At 44.2% G+C, this 26721-nt stretch overlaps 2 protein-coding genes and 2 non-coding genes across 6 annotated transcripts; 1 reads left to right on the top strand and 3 right to left on the bottom strand.

Moving 5' to 3' along the window:
• Positions 1-802: 802 nt before the first annotated feature.
• Positions 803-928, bottom strand: LOC127235453 (small nucleolar RNA SNORA28). Its single transcript, XR_007835713.1, has one exon. It is a non-coding gene; the product is annotated as a small nucleolar RNA SNORA28 (small nucleolar RNA).
• Positions 929-2147: 1219 nt separating this feature from the next.
• On the bottom strand, positions 2148-4996 carry Rpl30 (ribosomal protein L30). Of its 3 annotated transcripts, XM_051202575.1 has the most exons (5): positions 4845-4996; positions 4684-4736; positions 4296-4441; positions 2963-3093; positions 2148-2248 (listed from the first exon to the last, which is right to left on the bottom strand). In XM_051202575.1, exons 2-5 carry the CDS (start codon positions 4702-4704, stop codon positions 2199-2201), a joined length of 348 nt encoding a protein of 115 aa, XP_051058532.1. In that variant the 5' UTR covers positions 4705-4736; positions 4845-4996; the 3' UTR covers positions 2148-2198. The 3 variants fall into 3 exon arrangements, with proteins under 3 accessions (XP_051058532.1, XP_051058533.1, XP_051058534.1); XM_051202576.1 differs by lacking the exon at positions 4845-4996 and having other exon boundaries at positions 4684-4838; XM_051202577.1 differs by lacking the exon at positions 4845-4996 and having other exon boundaries at positions 4296-4464; positions 4684-4792.
• On the bottom strand, positions 2483-2614 carry LOC127235451 (small nucleolar RNA SNORA72). The gene has a single exon (XR_007835711.1). It is a non-coding gene; the product is annotated as a small nucleolar RNA SNORA72 (small nucleolar RNA).
• Positions 4997-10912: 5916 nt separating the features above from the next.
• On the top strand, positions 10913-25902 carry Erich5 (glutamate rich 5). Its single transcript, XM_051202474.1, has 4 exons — positions 10913-11111; positions 23727-24332; positions 24447-24806; positions 25763-25902. Exons 1-4 carry the CDS (start codon positions 11051-11053, stop codon positions 25900-25902), a joined length of 1167 nt encoding a protein of 388 aa, XP_051058431.1. The 5' UTR covers positions 10913-11050.
• The last annotated feature ends 819 nt before the right edge of the window (positions 25903-26721 follow it).

A 26721-nucleotide genomic window follows, 5' to 3' on the forward strand; every position in this document is an offset into this window, starting at 1 on the left:
GCACATGGACAGAGTAACACCATCAGCTTGATACAACCAGTCTGACTAGTGAAGGTTCAGTTCTCCAGCACCCACATGGTTGCAGGGAATCCTATGCCCTCTGCTGGCCTTCCACAGGCATCAGGAATGCATTTGTACAGACATAACTGCAAGCATAACACTCACACACAAATCTAAAAGAACTCAAGGCACATGTATGTGTTAAGTGGATGTCACATATCCAAGTGCCCACAGACCCTAGAAGGTGTGTGACATCCCCTCCAACGTTTTAAATGCTCTCACAAGATAGGGCTTGTGGGGCGTGGGGGGAAGGGGATAAGAAAGAATTCTTTGCCTTGACTCTGAAACAGATGGGAGACAGCAAATTAAATGGTAAACGTTTAAGATATTGAAAAGTTACTATTAACAAGACAAAATATAAAAGTTCTAGATTAGATAATCACAAACATGGGGAATTATATTCAATTTTTTTGTGGCATAAAGCTGAAAATGAGGACTCCTTGGCTCTCAGAACCATAGTTTAGCGAGAGGCAGAGGTGACTAATGCTAGTTTTTTTAAAGGCTCAATTTTCACCAGCTGGCACTTAGCCTCCATGGGACCTGTCCTCAGACCAAATACAGGTAAGCCCAGAATTGGGGCAGGAACCTTCTGCTACAGTGGGCCAAAGCACAGCCATGTTCTAAAGATGAACCAGAAAGCCTTCCCATGAAACATGACTAGCCTAAAATTTGGTTTCTTCGACATGCCACGCACTGTGGCTATTGCCACAATTCTGTAATTGCAATTCTTTATCTCTTAAATATTGTTTGAGCCTATATAACGGCTTGTCTCATTAGGAAGAGAACACCGGAATAGGTTAGACTCTCTTGCTATAGCAAGCTCAAATTGTGTCAGACAGTTTTGTTCACCTGCCACAGAGTGTTGCTTGCAATGTTCAACACACTCAACATGCCACTTTTCTGGCACGTGTCTCCACACAAGCACAACTCCACTTGGCTAGAATCCCCTGCCATCCCTCATATTACGGGGACCCACCTGAAACCTCACTTTCATTACAACTGGAAAAGAACATTGTAGAATGCCAATTTTTACCATCCCTGACTTGAGCCCCTTTCCCCCCAAAGCAGCACGATGGCACTTCATCACAGCCACCCCACAGAAACACCACCGACAAAGTATGTTTCCTATCTCCTAGCTTTAAATATCCCTCATTTTAAACCCTTCTTGCAGACACGATTAGACAGAAAGTATATATAAAAGCCAAATTATCATGTACTATATTATCACCACCTACAAATCACACATTAAAAAATAAAATTCTAAATGCCTATAGCTAAGTCACTACATAGAAACCCCACAGAGGAACAGTACATCAGTATTTGTACTTTGAAATTCAGTTCACCATACATTAAGGAATTAAATAGGAACAAGTTTGGAGGGAAAATAATTCAAAATTACTCACATAGCATGAAAAGTCCTCTGCAGGTAACATACACTTTAACCCAACATTGAAACACTCTGAACCATGGAAATAGCTCTAAAAGGCAGGTCTAACCATCTTCATAAAAGATCTAATACCTGATTAAGCTCAGGGAAGAACCTTATGTTAAATATTTTCAGCAACCTGTAACAGAATTTCACTTAATTCCCTTGCTACACCAAACATACAGTGCAAATACCAAGACTAGAATCAAAAGCCTGTCTTTACAGGGGCTGTGAATAACAGCTCGAATCTCCAGCACCTAATGTAAAAATGGTGACACACAGAAGACCCAGAGAGGAAGCTGGCTAATCTAGCTGGAACTGCCAAATTCTAGGTTTAAGTGAGAAACCATGCCTCAGTAAGGTTATGAAGGAACACATCCACCCACAGAAAATACCAAGTAACACAGGACTCTGATTAGATATATATGAATACAAATGTGTATTTCAACATTGAAAACCTCAAACACCTCTGGTCCCACAAATTTTGTAGCGATATAGTATACTCTCTTTAACAAAACAAAACCCCACAAAAAAACTAGGGAATGTAACTAACTTCACCAATGTCTGGCTACCAGAAATTGTGGTTCCAATGGTTCTAATCCAACTTTCAAGTGAAAATGAACCAAAAGCTAGGAAGAAAACAACCCAAATGGACACAATGTTTTTTAAAAGAGCTCTGGTGGTTTTATTAAAGGAAGGCTTTTCTGGTTTACTACTTCTCACCAGTCTGTTCTGGCATGCTTCTAATAATATCAGAGTCACCTGGAGAAAAAAAAAAAAAAAAACGATAGTTTTACAGTTCATATAATGGCAAGTGGTAATCACAGAACTTTCCCTAGAGCTGACTACGAGGTTTTTTTTTTTTTAGCCAAGAAGGCAGATTAGCAATATCTGAAAATTATTACAGTGGTTGCTATCACTCTTAAGACCAATTAAAAAACACCTTAGAATCTTAGCCATCCTATGATCACACAGAATAATCACAAGTAAGATCGGGCTTGTCACCAGCATTTAGAAAACCAGACCTAGGTAAAGAACTAGATCTGGGGACACATGCATGGTCTTACTATAGCGAATGTCTAGCCTGCCCTGATTATCACAGAATCAGAACAGCGAGAATATTCGCAGCATTCTACAAGGCAACTAAAGCTTCTAAGCTCAAAACACAAGAATGTGAATTTGTAGACACTCACCCCAAATTGCTTATTCCCAAAAAAGATGACTTTTTATTTCACCTATTTCTACCTACTAACAATTAAGTGCCTCATTAAATGAAATTCATATACTTAACTGTTTATTTACAGCAAAGCCAATATACAATATACTGCCATGCATCCTCAATTCTGTGCACAATAAAATTATGACATCTCTTTCACTTATTAAAATTCTAATGGTCTGAACTCAGGCACCAATGCCACTGCCTAGTAAGAGGTACTAACATTAGAAAGAAAACATTGCACAATTTAAAAAGCCTACCTGGGTCAATGATAGCCAGTGTGCACACTCTGTAGTATTTTCCACACGCTGTGCCCAATTCAATGTTATTGCCACTGTAGTGATGGACACCGGTTTTAGCCAACATGGCATAGTATTCTATTTCAGATTTCCTTTGGGAGCAACAAAAAAGTCAAATATAATGCCACATTAAGATACTGACAGACTGTTACTACAGACTGTTACTATAGCTTCCAAATTACCTACTGAATACCTACTTTGTTTAGGTAGCATTCAATTCTAAGTATGTTGTATTCAGTTCTCAAATTACTAAATAAGTTTAAAATGGGTAAGGTACTTAAAAACTAAAGAGTTATCTAGTTTAGTAGAAAAATGGTATGATAGACACGAGAAAGTCAACATTGGCCTGGATATAGTTCAGCAAAAGCTGGTACTACTTACAAAAGTCCCAAGTTCAGTTCCCAGCACTCACATCTCAAAATCAAGCACCTCACAACTCCAGGGGATCTGACACCCACCCTGGATTCCCAAGATCACAAGCACTCAGTCCCACCCCACACACACACACAAACTATGGGAGAGTGGAGGGTAGGAAACCTTAAAAAATGTTAAGCCATCCTAACCACCCACTAGCACGCTGTTACTATCACTTAAAGAGCAACCAACCACCTCAGCGCCAACTCAACGGACACAAATGAATTTGAAGTCCCACAGACCATCATCAATAATGCCACAAGAAGCTTATGAGAAATGGAACCTGAACCCCATCCTGGACCCACTGGAGTTTGTATTTAACCATGGATGCTTATAATACTATTACTATAAAGGGCAGGTTAAAAAATAAACAAGAAAATGCTTCACAAACTTAAGACTGAATAGGTGGATGGTGCTGGCAATCAACTGCCATAGAAAATCGAGGAGCTTGTATTCTCCAAGTTTCATTAGCTTATTTAGAATTCTCACTAGGTCCAAGTTAAAGCAGTCAAGCAAGTATAAACATATGCTCAAGAAAATTAGATACTGCTAAATGGGTGATTGTACGATACTCCGCCTCCATAAACCAGACACAACTTTCCTAAACTAAAACAGGCACAGGCAATGGAGTGTAGCACTTAGAAAAGAGGATCAAAAAATAGGGCAGCGCAAAATACATAGAAAAAAACACATCATGCGCCTGGGCGTCCCCGAGCGTGTATCGTATGTGTATGTATCCCTCCTGTCACCACACACTGCTTCACAGGTACGCTCACGGAAGAACACACACAGAAACTAACGTCCAAACATCAGAGAGCAACCATCATAATCGTCCACAGAGTTTGCAGTCGGCCGCGCGCACTCGGGTCCCCTCCATTACCTCAAAGCCGGGCAGTTGTTGGCGAGGATAACCAACTTCGCTTTGCCCTGTCTGATCATCTTGAGAGTCTGTTTGTATCCCAGCACGTACTTCCCACTTTTCATAACAAGCTGGAGCCTAGAGTTGATGGACTCGAGGGACTTTTTCTACAATGCAAACGTTTTGAGACCTGAGAACCAGGAGCAGCCATCTCGGAACCAAATCCAGCCCCAGGAGTTTGGAACCGGGCCCTTACTAATGCCTGCGCGGTCACAGGGATTACTTTGCAACCCTGGACCCTCGGCGGCACGCTGATGACCCAGTGTGCTCCCATCTACCCGCCCCGGCCCAGACCCCGCTGTCCGTGCACCACGTGAACCGGCTTCCGGGCCCGATCGGCTTCACTCACCGTCTTCTTTGCGGCCACCATCTTCCTGCCTTAGGTGCGGGACAGCCCCCAACCTAGCACACAGAGAGGGCAGAAGAGAGGATTAGCATCCGGAGCGCCAAAACGCCAGCCAGCGGGGCTCCCCGAGCCGCCTAATCCTCCACCCAGCAGAGCTCACTCACCAAGAGCAGCCGCCAAGATGGCCGGGGAGCGAGAAAGGAAGGAACTCCCACAATGCAAAGCTCTTCTACGGGAACCGGGGCACGCTGGGACAGGAAGCGGAAGCGGGCGCCGATCACAAGCGGAAGGGAACTGGTTGGGAGCGGACCGCCGCAGTCTGTTGCTATGGGGACCGGTTAGTTCCGCGGCTGGGGCCGCGGAGAACGGGCGTCTGATGGGGACGGCCGAGGCCGCGGTGTGTGGGGCGGGGCGGGGCGGCGGCCACCAAGGGTGTGGCAGCTGCTGAGCTGGCCTCTGGCTGATGATGCCTCGTGCGTGCGAGCCCCGGGACGCCGCTCTCCCTGCGTCCGCCCTTCGCGAGCCTCCACCCGCCGATCGGTCGTCCAGGACGCCGTTCCGTAGCAGACTCCCCGCGTCCCTCTGCTGCACAGAGACCGCAATCAACAAACCAAACCCGGCCAGGGCGCTCAATGGGTAAATGCGCTTCCCGCCGAGTGGATGAGCGGAGATCGAGACCCACGTGGTGGAAGGGGAGAGCCTACTCCAGCAGTGTGTTCTCTGGTCTGCGCCTGAACGAACATATTCGTGTGCAAAAGTAGAGAAATAGCCGTAATAAAAATTTTACATATATATACTTTTAAAATCCTTTCGCTGTGAAACTTGGACAGTCCTATAAATGTAACATGAGATAGTCAAGAAAAAAAAAAAAGACAATGGCTTTTACTATTTACTAGCACCAACACACCCGAGGCTTTTCAAAGTGTTCAGCCGGTAAAGGTGAGGACCTGAATTCTATGCCTAAACCTTCCCATTCCCATCTCTCCAATAAGTCTGACATATTTGTGCACGCTTGTAATTACATTTCTGGAACATAGACAGATCCCTGAGGCTAGCTTATCAACCAATCTAGCCTAATCTGTAAGCCCCAGTAAGAGACTGAAAAAAGTAAGGTGAACAACTACCAAGGAAGCACACCAGAAATTGGCCCATGGCCACTGCCCAACAGCACAAGCTTCCGCACACACAAAAAAAAGTAAGATCAGGTTAGTAAGTAAGCTGTATGGTGTGTTACTTTGCTCTGGAGGTTGAGAGAGGGGAGAGCATTCGCCCCTATCCCAGCAATAATTTTTTCTTTGTTTTTCGAGACAGTGTTTCTCTGTGTAATACCTCTGGCTGTCTTCGAACTCATTTTGTAGACCAGAGTGAACTTGGACTCACAGAGCTCCTCCTGCCTCTGCCTGGGATTAAAGGCTTACACCACCCTGACATAAAAATAATTTCAAAAATATGTAGGAGCCCTACGGTCGTGGTGGTCCCAAGAGAAGCAGGCAATCTTTATAAATTGATCTTTTAAAAAAGAAGCCAGAAATTACAACAACGTTTACCTAACCATGTCTCTCTCTCTCTCTCACACACACACACATACACACTATGAGATAGTAACCTTGTTATTCTCAAAAATTTACAGCTATTATATTGCAGAAATCGGAACAGAACCAGGTCTGTAAATTAGCTACTTTTGCAATTAAAACTTAATCAACTGTGGCCCATTTTGATGTGAATTTGAACAAATAGTAGTGTTATATTACCGTACTATTTGCTTTAACAGTTAGGCATCAATTACTTAAGGTCATGCAAATCCAGATATTTGCCTTCTATCATTCTAGTTCTGTAAACATACTAATCTTTAAATGAACTTTAAAACTAACAAATAGCTCATCTGAAAATTCAATGAAATAAGCCTAGATTAGAGTTGTGCCATTGTCGGTTAAAATACCAGTGCCCCCCCCACACCCCTTTTTTAATCCTGTGCTTTTCTTTGCTGACCTGTTTGGTTTTTGGTTGTCATGCTGTTATAAAAGGGAATGTCTGCTTAGGAGCACTTTGCATTATGGTTCTCTTCAGGTACCGTGTGGGAATGTTGATGTACACTTGTTACATTAGACATTCAGTTATGCATCTTCCTCCCATCTTTCCCTACTCTCAAATATTCTTAGTAGATACTTGATGACAATGAGCCATACTCAAAACTAATTGGCTAAGACATGGTATAAGTCTAAATGGTGTATGGAGAAATTATTACTGGACATTGTATACATGTACCAATTATGTACTCATTCCAAATGATACTATGTATCAATTATATACTCTACCTAAATGATGGTTTGTACCAGGTCCTTTGTATTGCTGGACCTTTAAGGTGCCTTCAAAATTGCTAGGTTGTATCTTGATTGATGGAGTCCTTGTCTACCATGCACAAAGTCCTGGATTGCAACCCCACTACCATCTAAAACTGGGTGTGGTAATGTATGTTAAGTAACTCCAGCACTGGGGAGTGGGAGGAGCCATAGCATAGCAAGTTCAAGACCCTCTTAGAACCTTGCCATAAAAAAAAAAAAAAAAAAAAAAAAAGGTAGAATGATAGTTAAAGAACATAATAACAAACCTTTAACTTATGGACATGAAAATATCATAGACCATATTAATCTTTTTGATTTGTTTATTTGTTTTATTTTTTTCAAGACAGGGTTTCAAAGTAGCTTTGGAGCAGGTGCTGGAGCTCACTGTATAATCCAGGCTGGCCTTGAACTCAGAGATCCATCTGCCTTCTGGGATTAAAGGCATGCACTACCACCTCCCAGCTGTATTAATCTTTTTATAGAAGATAAGACTAGAAAGAAAATGATTAAATAATTTTTCAAAGGTTAAGTAAGACCAAATGTGTTCGTTCTCCTATGCCTATGATACTAGCAATCAGGAGGTGAAAACTATTCTTGTGTGCATAGGAAATCCAAGGCCAGCCTGGGCTACCTAAGACCATGTGTCAAAAATAAGTTAGTCAGGACTGAAAGTCTGAAATAGTAATGGAAAATTTGGGGCAGGGACAAATAAAGCCTTGAAAAGGAGAATGGAAGCAAAACCAGAAAAATAGACAGTGGCAAGCATAGTTTGCTGCTAAACCCTTTTCATGAGAGGGAAGAGCAGGCTGGCCTCGAAATCACAGAGATCTGCCTCTGAGTGTTGGGATTACAGGCTTGGGCCACCATGCCCAGCTCTGATTTTTTTTTAAAAGGACATTTGTTTTTACTGTGTATATTCCACCAGTACTTGAACTATTTTTAGCATGCATGCATTAATAATTATTGCATGAAAAGTTCCTTTTACATAATAATTTAGCATTGTATTTTCAAACTGATATGTTGTAAGACATCAGTTATGTAACAAGGCCCCAGACTTAGTAGGCTCCTAGACTACTGACTCCATGGTAGAAGTGCCATTCAGGCCGTAAAACTCAGCACACAGACAGCACCACCTGCCAAACTAAAAGAGAGGCCTGATCCATCAAAGTACATACAGTTCTGGGGAAGTCTGTGACTATTCTAACCATGCTTTTTTGGCTTCTGTAGTTCTGCTTCTGGCTAACTGTTCTTGTTAACTGAAGTGCGTCAACCCAGAACAGGGTTTTTGTGTGTAAAAGCTCAAGCCCAGAAAAGCTCAGTGCTACACAGGGAACCCTATCTCAAAAAAGAAGGAAGGAAGGAAGGAAGGAAGAAAGAAAGAAAGAAAGAAAGAAAGAAAGAAAGAAAGAAAGAAAAAAAGAACGAAAGGGGAAGGGAAGGGAGAAAGGAAGGAAGGGAGGGAGGAATCTCCATCCTGCAAAGCTATCAAATGTATATGCTTTGAGAGGACTTTGCCATCCAGATGTTATTACTCCTGGATGCTTTTTTGTTTGATTGTGTTTTTTCAAGACAGGGATTCCCTGCGTAGCCTTGACTGTCCGGGAACTCCATCTGTAGACCAGGCTGTCCTGGAACTCACAGAGATCTGCATCTCGGAGTGATTTTGAGAAAGTAAAACAGGTAATTAGAGAGGGAAATTAACACAAGACTTTATTGTTTCCCCTTCACCAAAATCGCTACTTCAAGCTTCTGAAAACAAAAGGTTTCGAGATAAAATCCACAGGCACCTACATTCTTTGTGCTTCCTGTTTTTTCTTTCTTTGTGGACAGACACTTTGAGAGGATTAGAAGTGACAGGCTGCATTCCTTGGCAGAGCACAAACAGCACTGACAAGTTCATCTGATAGCTGCTGGTTCAGTGCATCGACCCTTTCTGTCCAGCGGTGAAAACAATCATATTCATTAACAATTACTTGATGCTCACAGTAAGGCATGCCTCCGTGCTTTGTGTGCCTCAGCCCTCTTCCCAGCCACCTGCACGCTGACCATGCTGATCAATGTGTTGGGGAGAAGGAGGGCAATGATACTTGGTGAGTGAGCAATGTGCAGTCGCCCAGGCGTTCTGAACAGGGAGGGGGCAAGCAGAGGGCAGCTACCCATCCTTTCTGTCTACCCAATAATAAAGGCAGAAGTACTTCTCCCACAGCCGTCCTGCTCCCATAGGCGGTGATCTGCTTCTCCTCATTCTGTTTTGTCTCACACCCTCGAATTGAAAGCCGATTCCCCTCATCTAATTGTATTTGATTTTGCCATTTTCTATCTAAGGTAGCGTAAGTTTTTTATATCCTTTGATTAAAAAAAAAAAAAGAGGTGAGACTACTTCCTGTATTATAGTGCAGTGACACTTTTGGAAAGTGGAGTGGTATCTATGAACTTGGTCTTTGGGTTAGTTTGTATTTACTATAACTGGACTCCGGTATGTTTCAAAGTGTCTGTCCACAAAGCATGGTGTTTTACATGTTATTCACAATGTTTTGAAAGTCTGATATCTATTTTTAACCTCAGTAAGGGTAGAAAACAAACGAAGACAGCAATTTGCCTTTAAACCAGCATGCTATCAGCTCAGTGTATAACACTGGGTAGCATGTTACCCAATGAAGAAATTTCATGATAAAATCAAAATATGGATATATGGAAGAAAAAAAATGGCAAAAAGGATCACTGGGGGGTGAAATGATTAACTACTGCCTTTGAGATATAAAACATCAATGTTGACCTTGAAAAATCATCACGTGGAAACAATCTCGAAATCGAACAAAACCAAAGCAAGAAATGTGACTAAAACTAATAGTCTGTTTTTGTGACGGGGTTTCTCTGTATAGTCCTGGCTGTCCTAGAACAGGCTGGCCTTGAACTTAGAGATCCACCTGCCTGCCTCTGCCTCCCCATCGCTGGTTTTGAAGGTGTGCACCATCACCACTCGGCCAACCAGCCTGTTCTTAATGTTAAAGCCCTCGAAGACAAAGCAAAGGGCTGGCTTAAGTTGCTCTTCCAGACAACCCAGCTCCCATGTAGAGGCTCACAACCATCTGAAACTCCAGTTCCAGAAGTTCTGATGCCCTCTTCTGGTCCCTGTGGCTCAAAGGCACACAGGCCACCGAGACACATAAAATACAAATTAATGGCCCTGTCGTGCTGACACACACCTTTAACCTCAGAACTCAGGAGGCAGAGACTGGCGGGATCTCTGTGAGTTCGAGGCCAGCCTTGTTCTACATAGTGAGTTCTAGGACAGCCAGGACTATGTAGGTAGGGACCCTGTCTCAAATAAGAAGCAAGCTAAAATGGCAATTCCTTAATTAATTAAAAAGACAAAGCAAGATTAGAGGAACCGGTCCAGAGCGAAGCAAACCACAAAAAAAGCAGGGCACCAAAGCGGTAGGTGTAGTTCTGGGTGGATCAAGAGACTAAAGCTGACTGCGGAGCGCAGGTCTAACAGTATGGTGTCCGTTGTTGAACTTCCTTGTGGTAACTACGTTGGAGTTATGTAAGAGGATAAGTGTCATTGCTCATCCAGTCTACCAATCAATAGCCTCTGGCTGCCGCCGCCGCCTCCCCTCCCTGCCTATTTAGCACGGTTATTCATGCCATCCATCCCTCCTGGGGCTTCACTCTCTCATCTCCTGAATCTTTTCCCCATTTCCCTTCCCGGCACCCTGTGCCTCCTGTCCAGCTGGTTCCTTGGTTTTAGTTGCCCCTCTGCTCTCTCTTGCCAGCTGGTTGTCCAGCTGTCTGGCACTCGGCCCTCTCTGGTTCTATCCACCTGTGCGTTTCTCGCCCGCCGCTCCAGGTGCTCACCGTGTGCCCCGGGCCCTGCTGCGCGTGCGTGCGTGCGCCTTGAACTCTTGGGCAGCAAGATCGCACAGTTGCGAGAAACTTCAGCGGCTTGGTTTTGGCGTGAGCATCGCATCCTAGCCCCGCGACCGATACTCGCGTGAGGCTGGGCCAGGTGACCGCGCTTTTGCACGATGGGCTGCTCCAGCAGCGCCCTCAACAAGGCGGGCGACAGCAGCAGGTTCCGTAGCGGAGGTGAGCAAGGACCCCGCACTGCACACTACGGCGGGGTGGGGGTGAGAAGTGGGGGGGGGGAGTCTGTGTGCTGGCTGCTCCAAGATCCAGCGGGTGCAGCCCTGGCTCAACCTCGCCAACAGGGGGCAAGTTCCTTCCTGGAGGAGAGCTCTGAAAATGAAATAAGTCCATCGAGGTGCGCCAGCTGCAGGACGCCTGGGCCAAGAGCTGGGTGCTGCCTTACCAGAGAGGTTCTTGGCGCTAAATTAATAACTGAGCTAGCTGCGACATTCGTTCACCATGCAGGTGAGAAAATGTCCCACTGAAAGTTCTATTCTGCTCTCCCGTGGACGTTTCGGCATTGCCAGAAAACAAAATGCAGACCACACACGTGTGCATCGCTTCCATATACAAGTTTCTTCCAGAGGTTTCAAAGAGGTCACAAACACTTTCCCCTGTTCCCGATTTATATATTCTCGAGGCATATGTGTACGATGAAAAGTAGTCATCACTGTTGTAAAGAAATTCTGCCAGCACAGTTTAATCATCTACTTACTGTACACAGAAGTTGGGAATGGAACATAAGCGCATGAGGCAAATTATTAAGCGCACCCTGACAGTGGTAAATACTGTAGAAAGAATACATGTACTCAGATGAACCCGAGGTGCCTGGGTTTCACACGTCTTAGATTATAAATTGCCAGCATTTTTAAAGTGGATTCTTGAGGCAGTTTATGGAGGCGACTTTTATCTTCTAATCCCCTTGTACTGGCATTAGCATCCCGCGTTACTGCAATGGCAGTGCTTTTTAATTGTTTTGTTTTGTGGCACAGACCTCAAGATTATCATGCAAGCTGCATCGGAGCTCAGTTAGTTTGTTCTTCTCAGAAATGCGTTGCTGTTGTTTTTGTGCTGTGCGACCATCGAGATTTCCGCCTTCTGTAGATGAGCAAAGAGCGAGGAAGTAGACAAAACTTAAAACCATATGTGCAAACAATTCAAATCTCCTGTCAACTGACAATGTAAAGACAGGGAAAGTCATTTATTCCTAATGCACAGTGCCTGCCGATCTTCCCCCTAAAAGAGTTCAGACCCCTCACACCTCAACAGGTTCTGCTAAGGCGTGCACTCAGAAATTGTTTTTGTGTTTAGTGTCTCGTTTTACAAAGCCAGATGGATTTTTGCGCTTGTCTCATGTAATTCCTTACCGGTATCTACATGAGAAACACAAGAAAAACTGATGCTTTCAGGAGATAACATCACAGTTTCTCTCATCCACTCTGGGTGGTGTCTTGGGTTAAAAAGCAGAGCACTTAGCTACAGTAGGTGTAGCTGAGTGGGAGAGCAGGTCGGCAGTATGCCCAAGGCCCTAGGCTTAATGCCCAGCACACACACACACACACACACACACACACACACACACACACTCTCTCTCTCTCTCTCTCTCTCTCACACACACACACACACACACACACATTCTCACACACCAGGAATGTTAACTCAAGGAGTGGCAAATGTATCTAATCGATAGAATGGGGGCTTTACTTCTCTTATTTAGAAGATATTTGATCACTGTATTAACAATTCATATGAGTTAGCTCTAGTTTTTTAACCCTTGCTTTCTTTTGTCGTGAGTTTTTTGTGAATGTGGTTCTGGAAAAAAATGTTAAACACTTGCCAATAAATTGGAGTGTATAGAAAATCGATTAATATGTAGCATTAATTGTTCAAAACATATACTTAATAGACCAACACATGTATTGCCACCGAACCTCCATGGGACAGTACACTAGTAATCGAATACTATTGTATGTTTGGCATTTCAACTTTGTGATCTTGGTGGCCTTATAAATAATTCATTCCTCTCTGTACAGCTTAAGATTTCTTTAGATCCTAGATACAACCCAAGCCAGTGTATTGTGCTTTTAGATAAAAGTAGTCCAAGTTTATTAAATGCCCATCATATGCAATCATTAACTGCATGCTATGCTCCAGTGCCTAACAGTGTTTAGTGTGTAATAGGCTCTTGGTGAAAAATGGAGTCGAGGAATTCCCATTGGCAAAAATGCAGGGTTATAAAGGGAATGGCAGTTAGGCTAGAATGTCAGGAGACTATGAAAGACTACCAAGCTCTCACTCCTTCTCTCCATTCCTAAACTATTACATCAGAAACTTTGCAGGATCCCACCAGGTCCCACTGTGAGAGTGCTCTTAAATCAGATCCCAAGACCTTCTTTTTTACATGCAAGGTCTGACCTGGAACTCAACGTTCTTCTCTCATAGTGGTGTCATACCCCTGGGCAGTAGGAATGAATGAAATGGATCATGTGTGGTGTTGAATAGAAAATAAGAAATCAGAGGTGTAACTCAATGAGTTCATCTCATCTGTGACCGAGACTGTGCAGGAGGCTCAAGGGTTCCTAGAACAGTATACTGCTTGCAAGTTGAGGACTTGGGAGGTCTTGGTCAGAAATCTGATGGCACCTCCTATATTGTCAAACATGGTGCCTTTAAGACATCTCCCAGGGATGGTGGAGAATGATTTATAGCACTGGCTACTCTTACAGATGACTGAGTTCCATTCCCAGCCCCAACATGGTGACTCATAACTAACTATCACAGATGCTAGGGTTCCAATGCTCTCTTCTGACCTCTTGGGCACAGCATGAACACGGTGCACATACATACATGCAGACAAAACACTCGTCCATATAAAACAAAATACATTTTAAAAAGTAAACAACATCCAAATAAGCTGCTCATAAAGCAATCTGTTGAATTTTTGTTGTTTAACTACAGTATGGGAAAACCCTGCTTTGACAGTTTGTCCTTAGAAGTGGTCCTGATTAGGTTTTTTTATTTTGTTTTTATTTTGTCAACTTGATACAAGCTAGAGTCATCTGGCCGGGCATTGTGGCGCACACCTTTAATCCCAGCATTCAGGAGGCAGAGGCAGGCAGATCTCTGTGAGTTCGAGGCCAGCCTGGTCTACAAAGTGAGTTCCGGGACAGGCTCCAAAGCTACACAGAGAAACCCTGTCTCAAAAAAAAAAAAAAAAAAAAAAAACAAAACAAAACAAAAAACAAACAAACAAAAAAAAGAGTCATCTGGGTAAAAGAAACCTCAGTTGAGAAAATGCAGCCAACAGATTGGCCTGTGGGCAAGCCTATGGGACATTTTCATGATTGCCAATGTAGGTAGGCCCAGTTCATTGTGGGTGCGGCCACCCCTGGGCAGGTGGTCCTGGATTACATAAGAAAACAGGCTGAGCAAGCCACGGGGAACAAGCCAGGAAGCATCGTCCCTCCATGGCTTCTGTCTCAGTTCCTGCCTCCAGGTTCCTGCCCTCAAGTTCCACCCTGACTTCCCTCAGCAATGAGCTGTGATCTAAGAATTGCAAGCTGAAATAAGCCATTTCCTTCCCAAGTTCCTTTTGGGCATGATGCTTACTTATCACAGTAGTAGGAACCTTTCGTGAGGCAGTAGTGTTCCACAGTGGAAATGAAAGGTACAGTATGTATATGATTTGGGAGAGCTGAAGCTGGGCGTGGTGATGGAGCACCATCCTTAGCGTTTACAGTTTAAGCATCAGTGTGGATGAAAGAAATAGATGGTAATTATCCGGTGCATTCTTTGCTGGATTAATGTGTACATTTCCAATGGCAGCTACAATCCTCGTCTGTTTGTTCTAGCCTGAATTTCACTAGCTGCTTGGAGCCGCTTCCGTAGGCAGTCAGGGAGGTTTGCATTTCACATGGTAAGAGAATGCTCATTGTAAACACTTCAGCCAATGTTTTCACAGGGTGACAATTCAATCTTAATCAGATTATTGTTGTGTAATTGAAGAGCATCGCTAAAATTAACATTGATTTGTGTAGTGTTTTTCTTCCGTACAGATAATATATGAAGGACATTTCTTTTTTTCTTGAGTGTGCCAGAAGTCTCTGGATTGAGATTTGAATGCTCAGAATGTCTTTGGCATAGACCTAGGTATCACATATGGCTACGTTAGACGAAATGTAGAGAATGTAGATATGTGACTCAAAATGTGAAGATTTTTGAAAAAAATGTGGATGAAAAATATTGTCATCTCCACTCAGCCCAGTGTCTTTAGTCGCCAGTGTAAGGGTTCAGGCATTATGCTGGCCTGCCCCTGTCACCTGGCAGAGTCTGCTCAGGCAGTACCCTGGTCAGCCCAAGTGCAAAGGACCCCTTTAAAAGACAGACCCCCCCCCCCCGCCCACCCACTCTTTCCCTCTCTTTCCTGCTGTTCCTCTGGGGCAGACAGGACTTTTCCTGTCTCCCTCTTCTCTTCTGTCCTCTGTGTCTTTACCTCTTTTCTCTTTCCTCCCCCTTCCCTCCCCTTCCTAAGAAAACTTCTCACTAAGCTCGGTCTGCCCGGCATGTTTGACCCTCTGTCACCCTCGCCAAGGCTCCCCCACGAGCCTTATCTAACAGCCAACATTTATTAGCTTAGGTGCTTTCTTGTTGGTATGTTTTATTTTGTTTTAAGCTCTCGCTCGCTCCAGCTCAGGCTGGACTTGAACTCACTGCAAGGCCACGGTGCCCTCCAACCTGTGCCAGACCTGTCTCAGCGCTCCAAGTGCTGAGATTACAGGCACGCCAGCCCTACACAGGCAGGACTTCGTTTGTTTGTTTTCAGTTGTTTATTTGTTTTTGTGTATTTTCCCCTTGAGTTCTCTTTTTATCCTTCATTATTGGTATTTTCCCCCCTTTTACTGTAAAACAGATTTTCTTCCTCACATATTATATATGGTTTTCCCTCCCTCTACTCCTCCCGGTTCCTCCCCATCTCCCCCCAACCCGGATCCACCCGGTTTCTGTCTCCTGTTAGAAAACAAGCAGGACTATAAGGGATAATAATAAAATAAAATGTATTGCAATAAGATGAAACAAAAGCTAACACTTCAGTGTAGGACAAAACAGGATGGAAAGAGCCCAAGGAAAGACACAAAAACAGATACAGATGCAGAGACACACTCGAGTGTTTGCACACTCAGGAATCCCGTAAAAACACCAAGCTGGAAGCCAGAATATCTATGCAACGGGTCTGTAGGTTGAAAAGAGAGGAAAAAATATAAATTAAAATATGATAAATTAAATATATGATAAAATATGATAGATATGATAAATATGACAAAATAAAAATATGATAAAATAAATTAAAATATAAATTAAAATAAAAAAGAAAACAAAACAAATGGAAAAGGCCTGACATGCCATTACAAGGCGAGGAACCCCCAAAGATGCCTCTGGGTTTGTGTTCTGCCGGCCATTTCTGCTGGGCAAGTGGCCTACCCTTAGGAGCGGGTTGTTTCTTCAGTTTTCACTTGCAGAGGGTCATCAGCTGGGATCCCTTCCTGGTTCTTTCAGCTCTAGGACCCCATCTGGTGCCAAACCATCCAGGCCCTCATTTTTGATATTTTGAGACAGGATCACACTATGTAGGCCAGGCTGGTGATCCCCCTGCACCCCCCTGCATCCTGGATTCTGGGATTCTAAATGTGTACCACCACCCTCAGCTGGGATTTTTTTTTTTTTTTGAATGCATTGCAAATATTATCTCCCTGTGTTTGTAAATCCACAGTGTACTCTACGCACTGTTCTGTATCTCTTTCTAGCCTAACACTTGGAGGCATTGTTCTTTCCATATCTGCAAAATAACCTGTTTTGTGACTTGTTTGACCAGTCCCCTACTGAGGGACATTGGATCTGTGTCAGGTCTTTCCCGTTGCAAACAAGACTGTGGTAAATTCCTTTGTGCAGACATCATTTTGAATGTGTACAAGCATGTCTACAGGGAATTCTCAGAAGTGGCATTGCTAGGTCAGAGGAGGTTTCAAGTTTATAGCTTTGATAGAGGACTGCCCAAGTGTCTTTGTGACAGTTTACAGCCTCAACATTAAACCTCTTACAACAGAACACTTTCAGACCCTTAGAGCGCCACTTCAAAACACGAGAAGTGAAGGCAAGACACAGGAAAGGGGCAACGGCTTGATTCCAACTTCATTTTGTGCTCTCTGATGCCCGTAGAGGCCCTAAAACAAACATGAGTACCAAATACGGCTGGAAAACTGAAGCTGTGTGGGGATGAGCAACCTGCCAGAGTATGGGCAGTATTAAGTGATGGAGGTTAAGGCCCATGTGGGGCCCCAAAGCTCCTACTTGGCCCTCAGCCTCCAGGAGTTCACATGACGTCTAGCCCCAGCCCTGCAGAAACCTGTATCTGACCATAGCATGGCCTTATATGTGGGAAAGGTGGAGTCAATAGATATTGAAAGTGAGCAGAGTGTGGGGCTGGGTTGACAGTCTCTCCCGCTTGTAGGAAAGGCAAACAGTAAAACAGAGCTTGACTGTGTAGCACGAAGCCAAGCTTCCACAAGGTTGGCTCGTCCAAGCTGATGGGTGGTTTCAGAAGATCAAGTCTGAAAGGATATCACAACCCCTGGGAGATTCCCTCAAAGCACCAAAACTCCACATGTCTGAGATCCGGCATGTGTTAAGTGTTGGGAGAAACGGGTCATGATTTTTTTTTTTTTTTAAATCCAAGTACTAGAATGTGGTATTGACACATGCATGTAATGAGTGTAAATGTCTCCCAAGTACCTCAATGACCTCAGAAGTTTTGGTAATTACCTTCTTTGACCCTCTCCTTGGGAATTTCCTTAAAGTTATGGAGTGTATTTTGGACGGGGGTGGGGGTGGGAGGGAGTATTGCATTCTTAGTTATAAGTCCAACCTTTGTCCTTTAAGAATGAAGATGTGAAAAAGCAAATGTCCATAGGAGTTAAGCATTGCTGAAATAGATGAAATTTGCCAGGTGATGCTGGTGTGTGTTACCAAGTGCCGTCCATGCGTGTGTCTCTGCTTCTCAGCCTGTGGGAATGAATGAGTGGCTTTCAGTGATTCTTCAGCCCTCAGGAAACAGCCAGGCAGGGTGTCAACAGCTTCCTTCCTTTGTCATATTCTGTGACCATGGGAGAGGGCAGCAGTGGCGTGCAAAGGCCATCGCTGCTTCATTTCAATCAGTGTATTCCCCGGCGAGAGAGACTCTGCCGTCAGCCACCCCAGCCAATAAAGACCGTGTCCTCCTTAAGGCATTCCCTTTGCTTACTCCTTTCCCATTATCGTTGATAGGGACAATGACTTTTTTCTTTTATTTTGTCTATGTGCTGATTTTCTTGTTCTTTTATATTTCCGTATTACTCTGATTTAAAAAAAAAATACATAGTTCTTTTCAGTTAATTCCTTTTCTTTTTCTTTCTCGAGGATAGATGGTTATAGGAAGCTCTGGTTACCTGTGCAATGTGTATGGTGGCACACATTGGTGATTGGGAATGTAGGTTTTGTGGACTGGAGAGGTGGCTCAGTGGTTAAAAGCGTGTAATGCTCTTGCAGAGGATCTGAATCCTGTCCCCAGTCCCCAGAACCTTTGTGCGGAGGCTTATTCCTGTCACTCCAGCTCCGGATGATCTGACGCCCTTCCTAGCCTCCTTCAGCAGCACACGAACGTGCGGCTGTGCTCATCGCCGCCACGCACATGTTATAGTACATAAGTTTTAAATTAATGGCTGGAGAGAAGCGGGAGAGTGTCAGCTGTTCTTCCAGAGAACCCAAATTCAATTCCAAGTATCCATATGGTGGCTCACAACTGTGACTCCAGTTCCAAGGGTCCAGCGGCTTCTTGTGATCTCCAAAGGCATTGCAATCATGCGTGCACGCACACACACAATCAAAAATAATAAAAATAAATATTTATGAAATTTAAGGAATGAATCTTAAAAAAAAAAGAATTGGGTAACTTGAGCCTACATAGTGGTGCAAGCCTTTAATCCCAGCACTCGGGAGGTAGAGGCAGGTGGATCTCTGCACTCAAGGCCAGCCTGAGTTTCAGGCCAGCCGGGGCTGCATAGAAAGACCCTGTCTCAAAACAAAACAAAACAAAACAAAATGTAGGTCCTACCAGGTGTGGCGGCACATAGTTGTAATCCCAACATTAGGAAGATACAGCAAAAGAATAATAGTCCCTGTTTCAAAAATGAAAAGAAGAATGTGGGTCTATAGATGGACTGACTGTCTGGGTTCAAATCCTGGTTCAAGATTGCTTACTAATTGTGTTACTTGGAACCAGTCACTCCTATTTCATTGCCTCATCTGTAAAGCTGCGTTAACAGTGATGTCTGTTTCATAGAGTCGTTCTGAGGAATCAACAAGCTAACACACACAGTGCGTTTAGATAGAGCTTAACTACCGCCCACAAGGATGGCAAACTTGACTGCAGCTAAACTCAGCCCACTACTGGTTTTCTAAGTAAAGTTTCAGTGGAACACAGACTTAGACGATCACTATGCATTTTCTGTGGCTGCTTTCTCAGTACAGCAAGAAGAGAAAGCTTGTACTTAAATCTCTACATTAAGTTTGCCTTTAAATTGTATTGCATTAGCTGGGCAGTGGTAGCGCACATCTTTAATCCCAGCACTTGGGAGGCAGAGGCAGGTGGCTCTCTGTGAGTTTGAGGCCAGCCTGGTCTACAAAGCTAGTTCCAGGTCAGTCAAGAACTGTTACACAGAGAAACCTTGTCTTGAAAAACAAACAAACCAAATTGTTTCATTTACTTTATGATGGTTAAATGGAGTTTTAACAGAAATTCGGGTAGTTAGAAAACATTGATTTTTAAATTTAACCTCTATAGGCCTTTTTCAGTTAATTTGTAGTTCAGTTACATGAAATATTGCTCAAGTTCACTCTGCTCTAAATGAGGACCCCATTATAATATAACTGGTAGGTAGACAGAATCACACTTTGGGGTTGGAATTGGAGTCATGGTAGCAGGGCAGTGCATTCCCACAGTGTGATGGGTGGTGGGTAAAACCGTGCAGAGTAACTCCCTGGTGCTCTTGGATGCAGACTAGGACTGGGAAGAAAGCAAGGAGAGGAGAGGAGTATGCTGAGCCCTCTGTTGGGCAGCCTCATGCTGTTGCATCACTGTTTTCCAAAGTCTAATAGTGGATTTTAGTGGCTGTGTTCATGGGAGATGGGAGAGCGCTGTGATCTAGAAGGAGGACTTCTCAGTACAAGAATTAAAGTAAAAGCTCTAAGAACCTAGAGTCTCCACAGTAGCAGCACAGGCCATGCCAGGAGCACTTCCTGGGGATACTGTAGAAAACCAGGAAAACCGGCCGAGACCCTCGGGAGCCTGAGTGGCATGGCTTAGGAAATACCGGCCTGAGCGCTTCTCCTTGCTGGGTAGAAACTTTTCATTTCCGTCCAGGGCAGTGAGCTTGCTTGCAAAGCTTCCAACATAGTGTGGATTCCAGGTATGTTAGCTCTGGCTCCAGTCCTTCCGGTAATGTGGCCTGGTATTTAGTTTCTTTGTGTGCCTATCACAACGGAGGTCACAGCAAGGCTTCTGCTGGCTCAGCTGTCGCAACAAATTCATCAGTTTATAACAGAGTCAGAGATAATTAGTGTCATAGGATTAAGCCCAGAGCGGGGTAAGATTTGATGAAACAGACGGCTCAGAAAACATCCTTAAACAGTTTTGGGCGGAACCAATGCCATGTGCCCTCATTATTACACAACGATGCAGACCAGGCAGGACTGGCTCCTGCGTGTGGACCAAACAAAAGTATCCCACTGCCTGCAAGTTTGGGTGCCAGAGAACATGTTCTACCTTTATCTACTCTGAGGAGGGGGTTCACGAGTATGGGGATGCTTGGGTGCCAGGAACTGTAGAAGTACTAAGTCGTAGTTGATGATGAAGAAGGAGGTATTGTTTCAATTTTCCTACAGGCAATAAGCCCTAAGGTAGCAAGGAAAAGGCTCTTCCTTGTGGCCTGCTACAATCCCTGTGCCCTGTCCAGAGCCTGCCAATGACGGACATTGATGAATACTTGGCGGAAAATGAAACTGAAGCCAGAAGTGGAGTGAAACTTTTTTTTATTTTTAATAAGATCATTTTTATTATTTTCAGTTATGTGCATGGATGTGTGACTGTGCGTGCATGGCTGTAGGTGCCTGTAGGGGTTAGCGTGTGTGATCTGCTGGAGCTGGGGTGACAGGTGGTTTGTGAGACACCTGATGTGGGTGCTGGGAATCGAACTGCTCTCAACCTTGGAGCCATCTCTGCAGCACAGAAACTTTATATGTTACCAGTGGCACTTCTTGAAGTCAGTCAAGTCTGATGGAATTGTTGCTGCCATTGTGACCGTGGTTCCATTATCCACCACTGACCATGCTTTAAAGCCCACTGTGAGAATGATACACTTTTGTAGGTCAGTATTGACAACTCACAGTGTTTAGGGCCTGTGTACCAAAGCCCCCCTGTGATGCAGTTCATTCTTTCTATTGCTAAGTGTCAAATAAATTTAACCAATTAAACAAAAACACTTATATTGTAAGCTCATTAGGTTCTTGGGAGATGTATGCTGATTTATTTCAGATATGTCTAGATTACTTAGCCCTGCACCTTTTACTGTGGAGTATCAGGCACTCTGATACTGTTAATCCTAGTTAGCAAACTGAGTCTAGTGTTACACGTATAACTTCTTATGAAATGTATTTCCCGTTAAAAAAATTCTATATAAGCCAGGTGGTGGATCTCTGGAGTTCAAGGCTAGCCTGATCTACAGAGCTAGTTCCAGGACAACCAGGGAAATACAAAGAAACTCTATCTCAAAAAAAAAAAAAAAAAACCCAAAAACAACATTCTATATACAAACCTGCACCTGTGTTTTGGGTGTGTCAACACCTACCCTCCCAGCTTTTTGCTTTGGAAGGGTGACACCTTGGGAATGTACCCAGCAGGTACAGGTGGGTGAATATGACTTGCTTCATTTCATTGACAGTACTGATAACTATAGTAACTATTTCAACAGGAAATGCCACTGGGCAAAAATCTGTGATTAATACAGTAATGCCCTTCCATGTTGACTCTGAAGACAGTTGCTACGCAGCCTGTGTGGGAGCAGAGGGAGCTTCTTTATTGTGAAGGATTTCCCTCTGGTCCCGGGAAAGCACTTTCATTATACTGTCTTTCGTGCTGGTGATATGATGAAGAGAGACCACTCTGTTTGGTCATACGAACCCTTAATACTGACAGCCTGTACCTGCCCACTCAGAAAATTGGTGCTGAGTTTTCCTTTTTCATCTCTGGACCTTCCTGTAAGAGTCACACTCAATACACAGAACAAGAAGGAGAGACAGATGATCTATCTCCGTTTCTGTCTCTGTCCCCTCTCTCACACATCCCCACACCCCTATACCTCTCCTCTTTTTGCCTTTATGCCAAAACAGCCCTGTTCCAGACAGGCAACATGCATTTCTAGTAAAGGACTAGCCACCTTCCAGAGTTTGCATTTCTATGCACAACCTATACCTGCCTATGCCACAAGCCTCAGACAAAACCATGCAGGGCTCTCTCACCCCAAACCCTTAGCCACATTTTCCATCTCCAGGATCCACATAACTAACCAGTGGTACCCAAGACTCTCCCTTTTATGGTTAGGGCATTCCATCTTTTATCTCTCCTATCTGAGGTCCTAGTTCACTGAACTAAGCCCCTAGCCCTAAGAACAAGGTTTTTCAAAATCCATCTCTGTTTACATTTTTTCACATTATTTTATTATGTTGGAATTAGCAGACTAGGGGAATGTCTTGATAAGTTGATGATATATCCTGCCCATGTCTACTGTGACATTTCAGCAAGTTTTGCTGTGTGCACTGACAAATGTATCCATGGGAGTTAGCAATCCAGATCATGACTATTTCTATTTCTCCAAATGTCTCCTCATGCCTCTTGAAATTCTCCTCTCCTGTCCCAGGCCCAGGTCTCAGCCTCAAACATTGTTTGTAATTCTATCACAGCAGACCTCGTTCTGGCGTCAGCCATTTGTGTCCCCTTGTTTGATCAAGCCAACATGAATATGCTCTTTCGTTTGCCCTTACAGGTTCTGTCTCTGGTCGGCACATGGCCTTCACAGTCTTATCTTTTCGAGGGGCAGCATCTCACTCAGTGGAATGTATTTTTAGATGTTTAAATTGTTTTCCAGTTTCTGCTCTTATAAAGAGTGTTTGGATGACGCTCTGCATCGTATTCTAAAGGCTTTGAATAACATAGAGAAGTCCTGGGTCACATAGTAGAAGCAGGAGGAGCTGGAGCAGCCCTAAGTGAACCATGTGCTCCCCAACATTCTGAATGTCACTCCCCCTTCCCCTAACATGACAGAAAACTCAGGTTGAACTGTCCCTGTACACTCTTCCCAGGGTACCGACCTTTACCTGTAAGGGCTTCTCTACTGTGTAGCCTTTCCTGTTCATAGATGGCCACTCTGAGTCAGGGAAAAGTTAAAAAGCTATAGAGGAGAGTGAGTGAGCTGTGATACATTAGAATATGGGACAGAAACCTTGATGGGATGCTCAGGAGAAATCTGGGTTAGAGGACCCTAATGTTTACAGTGAGGTGTTTGGGTTGACGATATTAAAAGGCTTTGACTTGGAGTGAGGATTGTGGTTGAACAGTTAAAACTACTAGATGGCAATAAACTTTCTCAAGACAGCTAAATCATAACCCTGTTCTCTCTTTTCTACTCATTTTTCAACTAAATGCTCAAAAAGTACCTTCCAATGAGAATTCTTCCACTGGAGAACAAAGCAAGTTCTGTGTGGCCCAACCCACACCATGTACACCAGGAAGAGAAACTGCTTTTTATAGCAATGCGCAAAGGGCTGGCCATGCTCCATCGGAGAAGCCCAAGGCTTCAGTGGTGCCGACGGCCAACGGTGTTAAATCTTGCCACCAACCGTGTCTGGCAAATGATGAGGCCCCTGGAAAGGATGCCACAGACCAGTCAGGAACCACAAAAGAGACTGAGCCTGTAGTGCGAAAGGAAGAATGTGAGGCACCTCAGCCAGGATGCAAAGATGCTACCCTGGGACCTGAGGAGATGAAGAAGGATGTGGAAACAAGCGCAGAGGCCCAGACGTTGAAAGGAAACACGGAGACTGAACCTCTAGGAACAGAAGCCAGGAACCAGCCTCTGAGGACACCACGAGAGGGGGACTCCCCTGGAGCAGGGGAGCACACTGAGATTCCACAAACTGCTGGAGGGATGAAGGTTCTGGAAACAACTGAGGATGCTGTGCCTCTGGAAACAGCTAAGGAGCTGCTACCACCTGAAGAAGCCATGGGACCGGATACAGAGCCCCAGATTGTAGAAGCAAGTCCCAAAGAGAACAATTCTCCCGAAACATTGGAAGGATACCAGTTTGTGGAAGAAGTTGAACAAAAGGAACTTCAAGAGACCTTGAAGGACCAACAGTTCCGGCTTTTTGAAGCAATTCCCAGAGAGAACAGCTCTCCCGAAGTAGAGGAAGGGTGCCAGCCCGCAGAAGGCGGTGACGAGCAGCAGCAACCCCAGCAAACAGCGTGCAAAAATGAGCAGCCCCAACTTCTCGAAATAGTTCTCAAAGAGAATGAGACACCGCACACGCCAGACAGAAGCCAGCTCGTGCAAACTCCTGTAATGAACGAGTCACTCTGTGAAACTCCCGATGGGACCAGAAACGCGGGTGAATCTCAGCCCGAAGCAACAGTTGGAAGCAGGGAGAAGCAGGCAGGAACTGCAGTAGAGACAGCAGCAAATGCGAAAATGGCCGGAGAAATTAACACCGGTAAAGAGGAGCAACACGTTGAAGGTAAAAGGAGGCTAGCTGAGAGCCTGACAGGCTCCAAGGGGATGGAGGCCAGCTCTGGGGCTACAGATGCTGAAGTCTCTCTCGGGTGGCTGAAGTTCACTTTGACCCAAACACATTTCCTCCAAGGCTCACTTCAGCTCCCAGCAAATCATTTATAAAGCACAGGCTATGTCAAAATTTTAAACATTTGTTTTATTATTCGTCTCTCTGCCTGGATGTCCATGTGGGTGTGTGCAGGTGTGCAGGTCAGAGGTCAGCATCGGGTGTCTTCCCCAACTGCTCTCTCTCTCTCCAACTTCTGTTTGAGGCAGAATCTCTCTATCTGTAGTTTATTAAGATTTGGTTTTAATTAACTGAATGATGGCTCTGTCTTGTTCCTGAGCTCTAGGGATCTTCCTGTCTTCACAGATGTGCTCTGTTGTTCCAGCTTCTTACCTAGACGATGGGGATTTGAACTCATGTCTTCACACTTTTGTACTCTTACCCACTGAGGAATCTTCCTTAGTCAGGGTTCCTATTGTTGTGATGAAACACCATGACCCAAAGCAAGTTGGGGAGGAAAGGGTTGATTTGGCTTACACTTGCATACAATAGCCGATTCCTAAAAGGAGTCAGGACAGGAACTCAAACAGGACAGGAACCAGGAGGCAGGAATTGAAATGGAGGCCATAGATGGGTGCTGCTTACTGGCTTGCTCCCCATGGCTTGCTCAACCTGCTTTCTTGTGAAACCCGGGACTACCAACCCACAGGGAGCATCACCCACAATGGGCTGGGCCCTCTGCCATCAATCACCAATTAAGCAAACACCTCCCAGGCCTGCCCACAGCCTGACCTAATGGAGGCACTTCCTCAGTTGAGGGTCCCTCCTCTCAGATGACTGTAGCTTGTGTGAAGATGACACAGCCAGGAATTACTGCTAAGCAAGCGTCTTCTACCCTTCACTGCTTTTTCTAGGCGAGACTGGAGAAAAGATGGACGCGGGAATGAAAAGCGAGGAAGAAAGTGAAGCCACAGAAAAAGAAACAGGAGAAGCTGTGGATGTCGGAGCGGCAGAAGGCGGTGGCAGACCGGCTAGTGCACACAGCACACTATAGCAAAGGACAATCTGAGGCTGTGGCTGCGCTGCGTGCTTCATACACAAGGAGCGTGGCTGTAAACTGACTGCAGGGACCAAGAGGATAAATACTGGTTTTGATTGGGTTATTGCCATGAAATTGCTAAACTAGACAGTTTTTTTTTTTTTTTTTTTTTTTTGTTACTTAGGACAATTATGCATTCAAAGCTATAAGAGCCAGGACCATTTAAAAACTCTAAGATCGTTTAAGAAAGCAAAGGTGGTTTCAAAAAAAAAAAAAAAAAAAAAAAAAAAGTAAAAACTTCTAGCTGTATTTGGGGGTGGGGGTAAAGAGAGGAATTATCAAAATGTAAGGAACTCATGACAATAGAGGTAAGTAGTTGTAATAGTGATAGAATGAGAATGAATACCCCCAGAACACAGGACATACTACACCTAATACTTCTGTCTTGTGATAGAAATTAGAGCTGCTGCTGGGGTGCTATTGCAAGGTTTGGCATTTGTCACAGTGAAAGGGCCCACGTTTCCCGCGTGCCATTTTGAATCAGCTGCTGATTTTATACTTACTTGAGGTGTGTCAGTTTGGTGATTGGTTTTTTTTTTTTTTTAATTGTTGTTATACTTACTAACGGTAAAATAATTTTAAACTGGTTGACCTTTAATGCATTTCTGAGGCAATAACAAATAAAACAAACACAGCAAGGTTTAAGTCCTAGCTTGTGGGCAATGGAGGCAGCTTAGCAGGTTGAAGTCTTTGCTGCCAAGCAAAAGAATGGGAGTTGGAGTCTCAGAAACAACTCTGGGTGGGCATGGAAGCTGCCTGTAAATCCAGTCCAGA

The sequence above is a fragment of the Phodopus roborovskii genome, unplaced genomic scaffold, assembly GCF_943737965.1.
Source record: "Phodopus roborovskii unplaced genomic scaffold, PHOROB, whole genome shotgun sequence".
In the NCBI taxonomy this organism is placed as follows: Eukaryota; Metazoa; Chordata; class Mammalia; order Rodentia; family Cricetidae; genus Phodopus; species Phodopus roborovskii.

What these genes read in the sequence shown, in the direction of transcription:
- Rpl30 (XM_051202575.1), bottom strand. Translation starts at nt 4,704, where the DNA reads ATGGTGGCCGCAAAGAAGACG. An exon ending in AACAACTGCCCGGCTTTGAG is followed by an intron (nt 3,094 to 4,295) that starts GTAATGGAGGGG and finishes TTGCTCCCAAAG; the next exon opens with GAAATCTGAAATAGAATACT. An exon ending in ACTGGCTATCATTGACCCAG is followed by an intron (nt 2,249 to 2,962) that starts GTAGGCTTTTTA and finishes TTTTTTCTCCAG; the next exon opens with GTGACTCTGATATTATTAGA.
- Erich5 (XM_051202474.1), top strand. Translation starts at nt 11,051, where the DNA reads ATGGGCTGCTCCAGCAGCGCCCTCAACAAGGCGGGCGACAGCAGCAGG. An exon ending in CAGCAGGTTCCGTAGCGGAG is followed by an intron (nt 11,112 to 23,726) that starts GTGAGCAAGGAC and finishes ATGCTCAAAAAG; the next exon opens with TACCTTCCAATGAGAATTCT. An exon ending in GCCCCAGATTGTAGAAGCAA is followed by an intron (nt 24,333 to 24,446) that starts GTCCCAAAGAGA and finishes GGCTTTTTGAAG; the next exon opens with CAATTCCCAGAGAGAACAGC.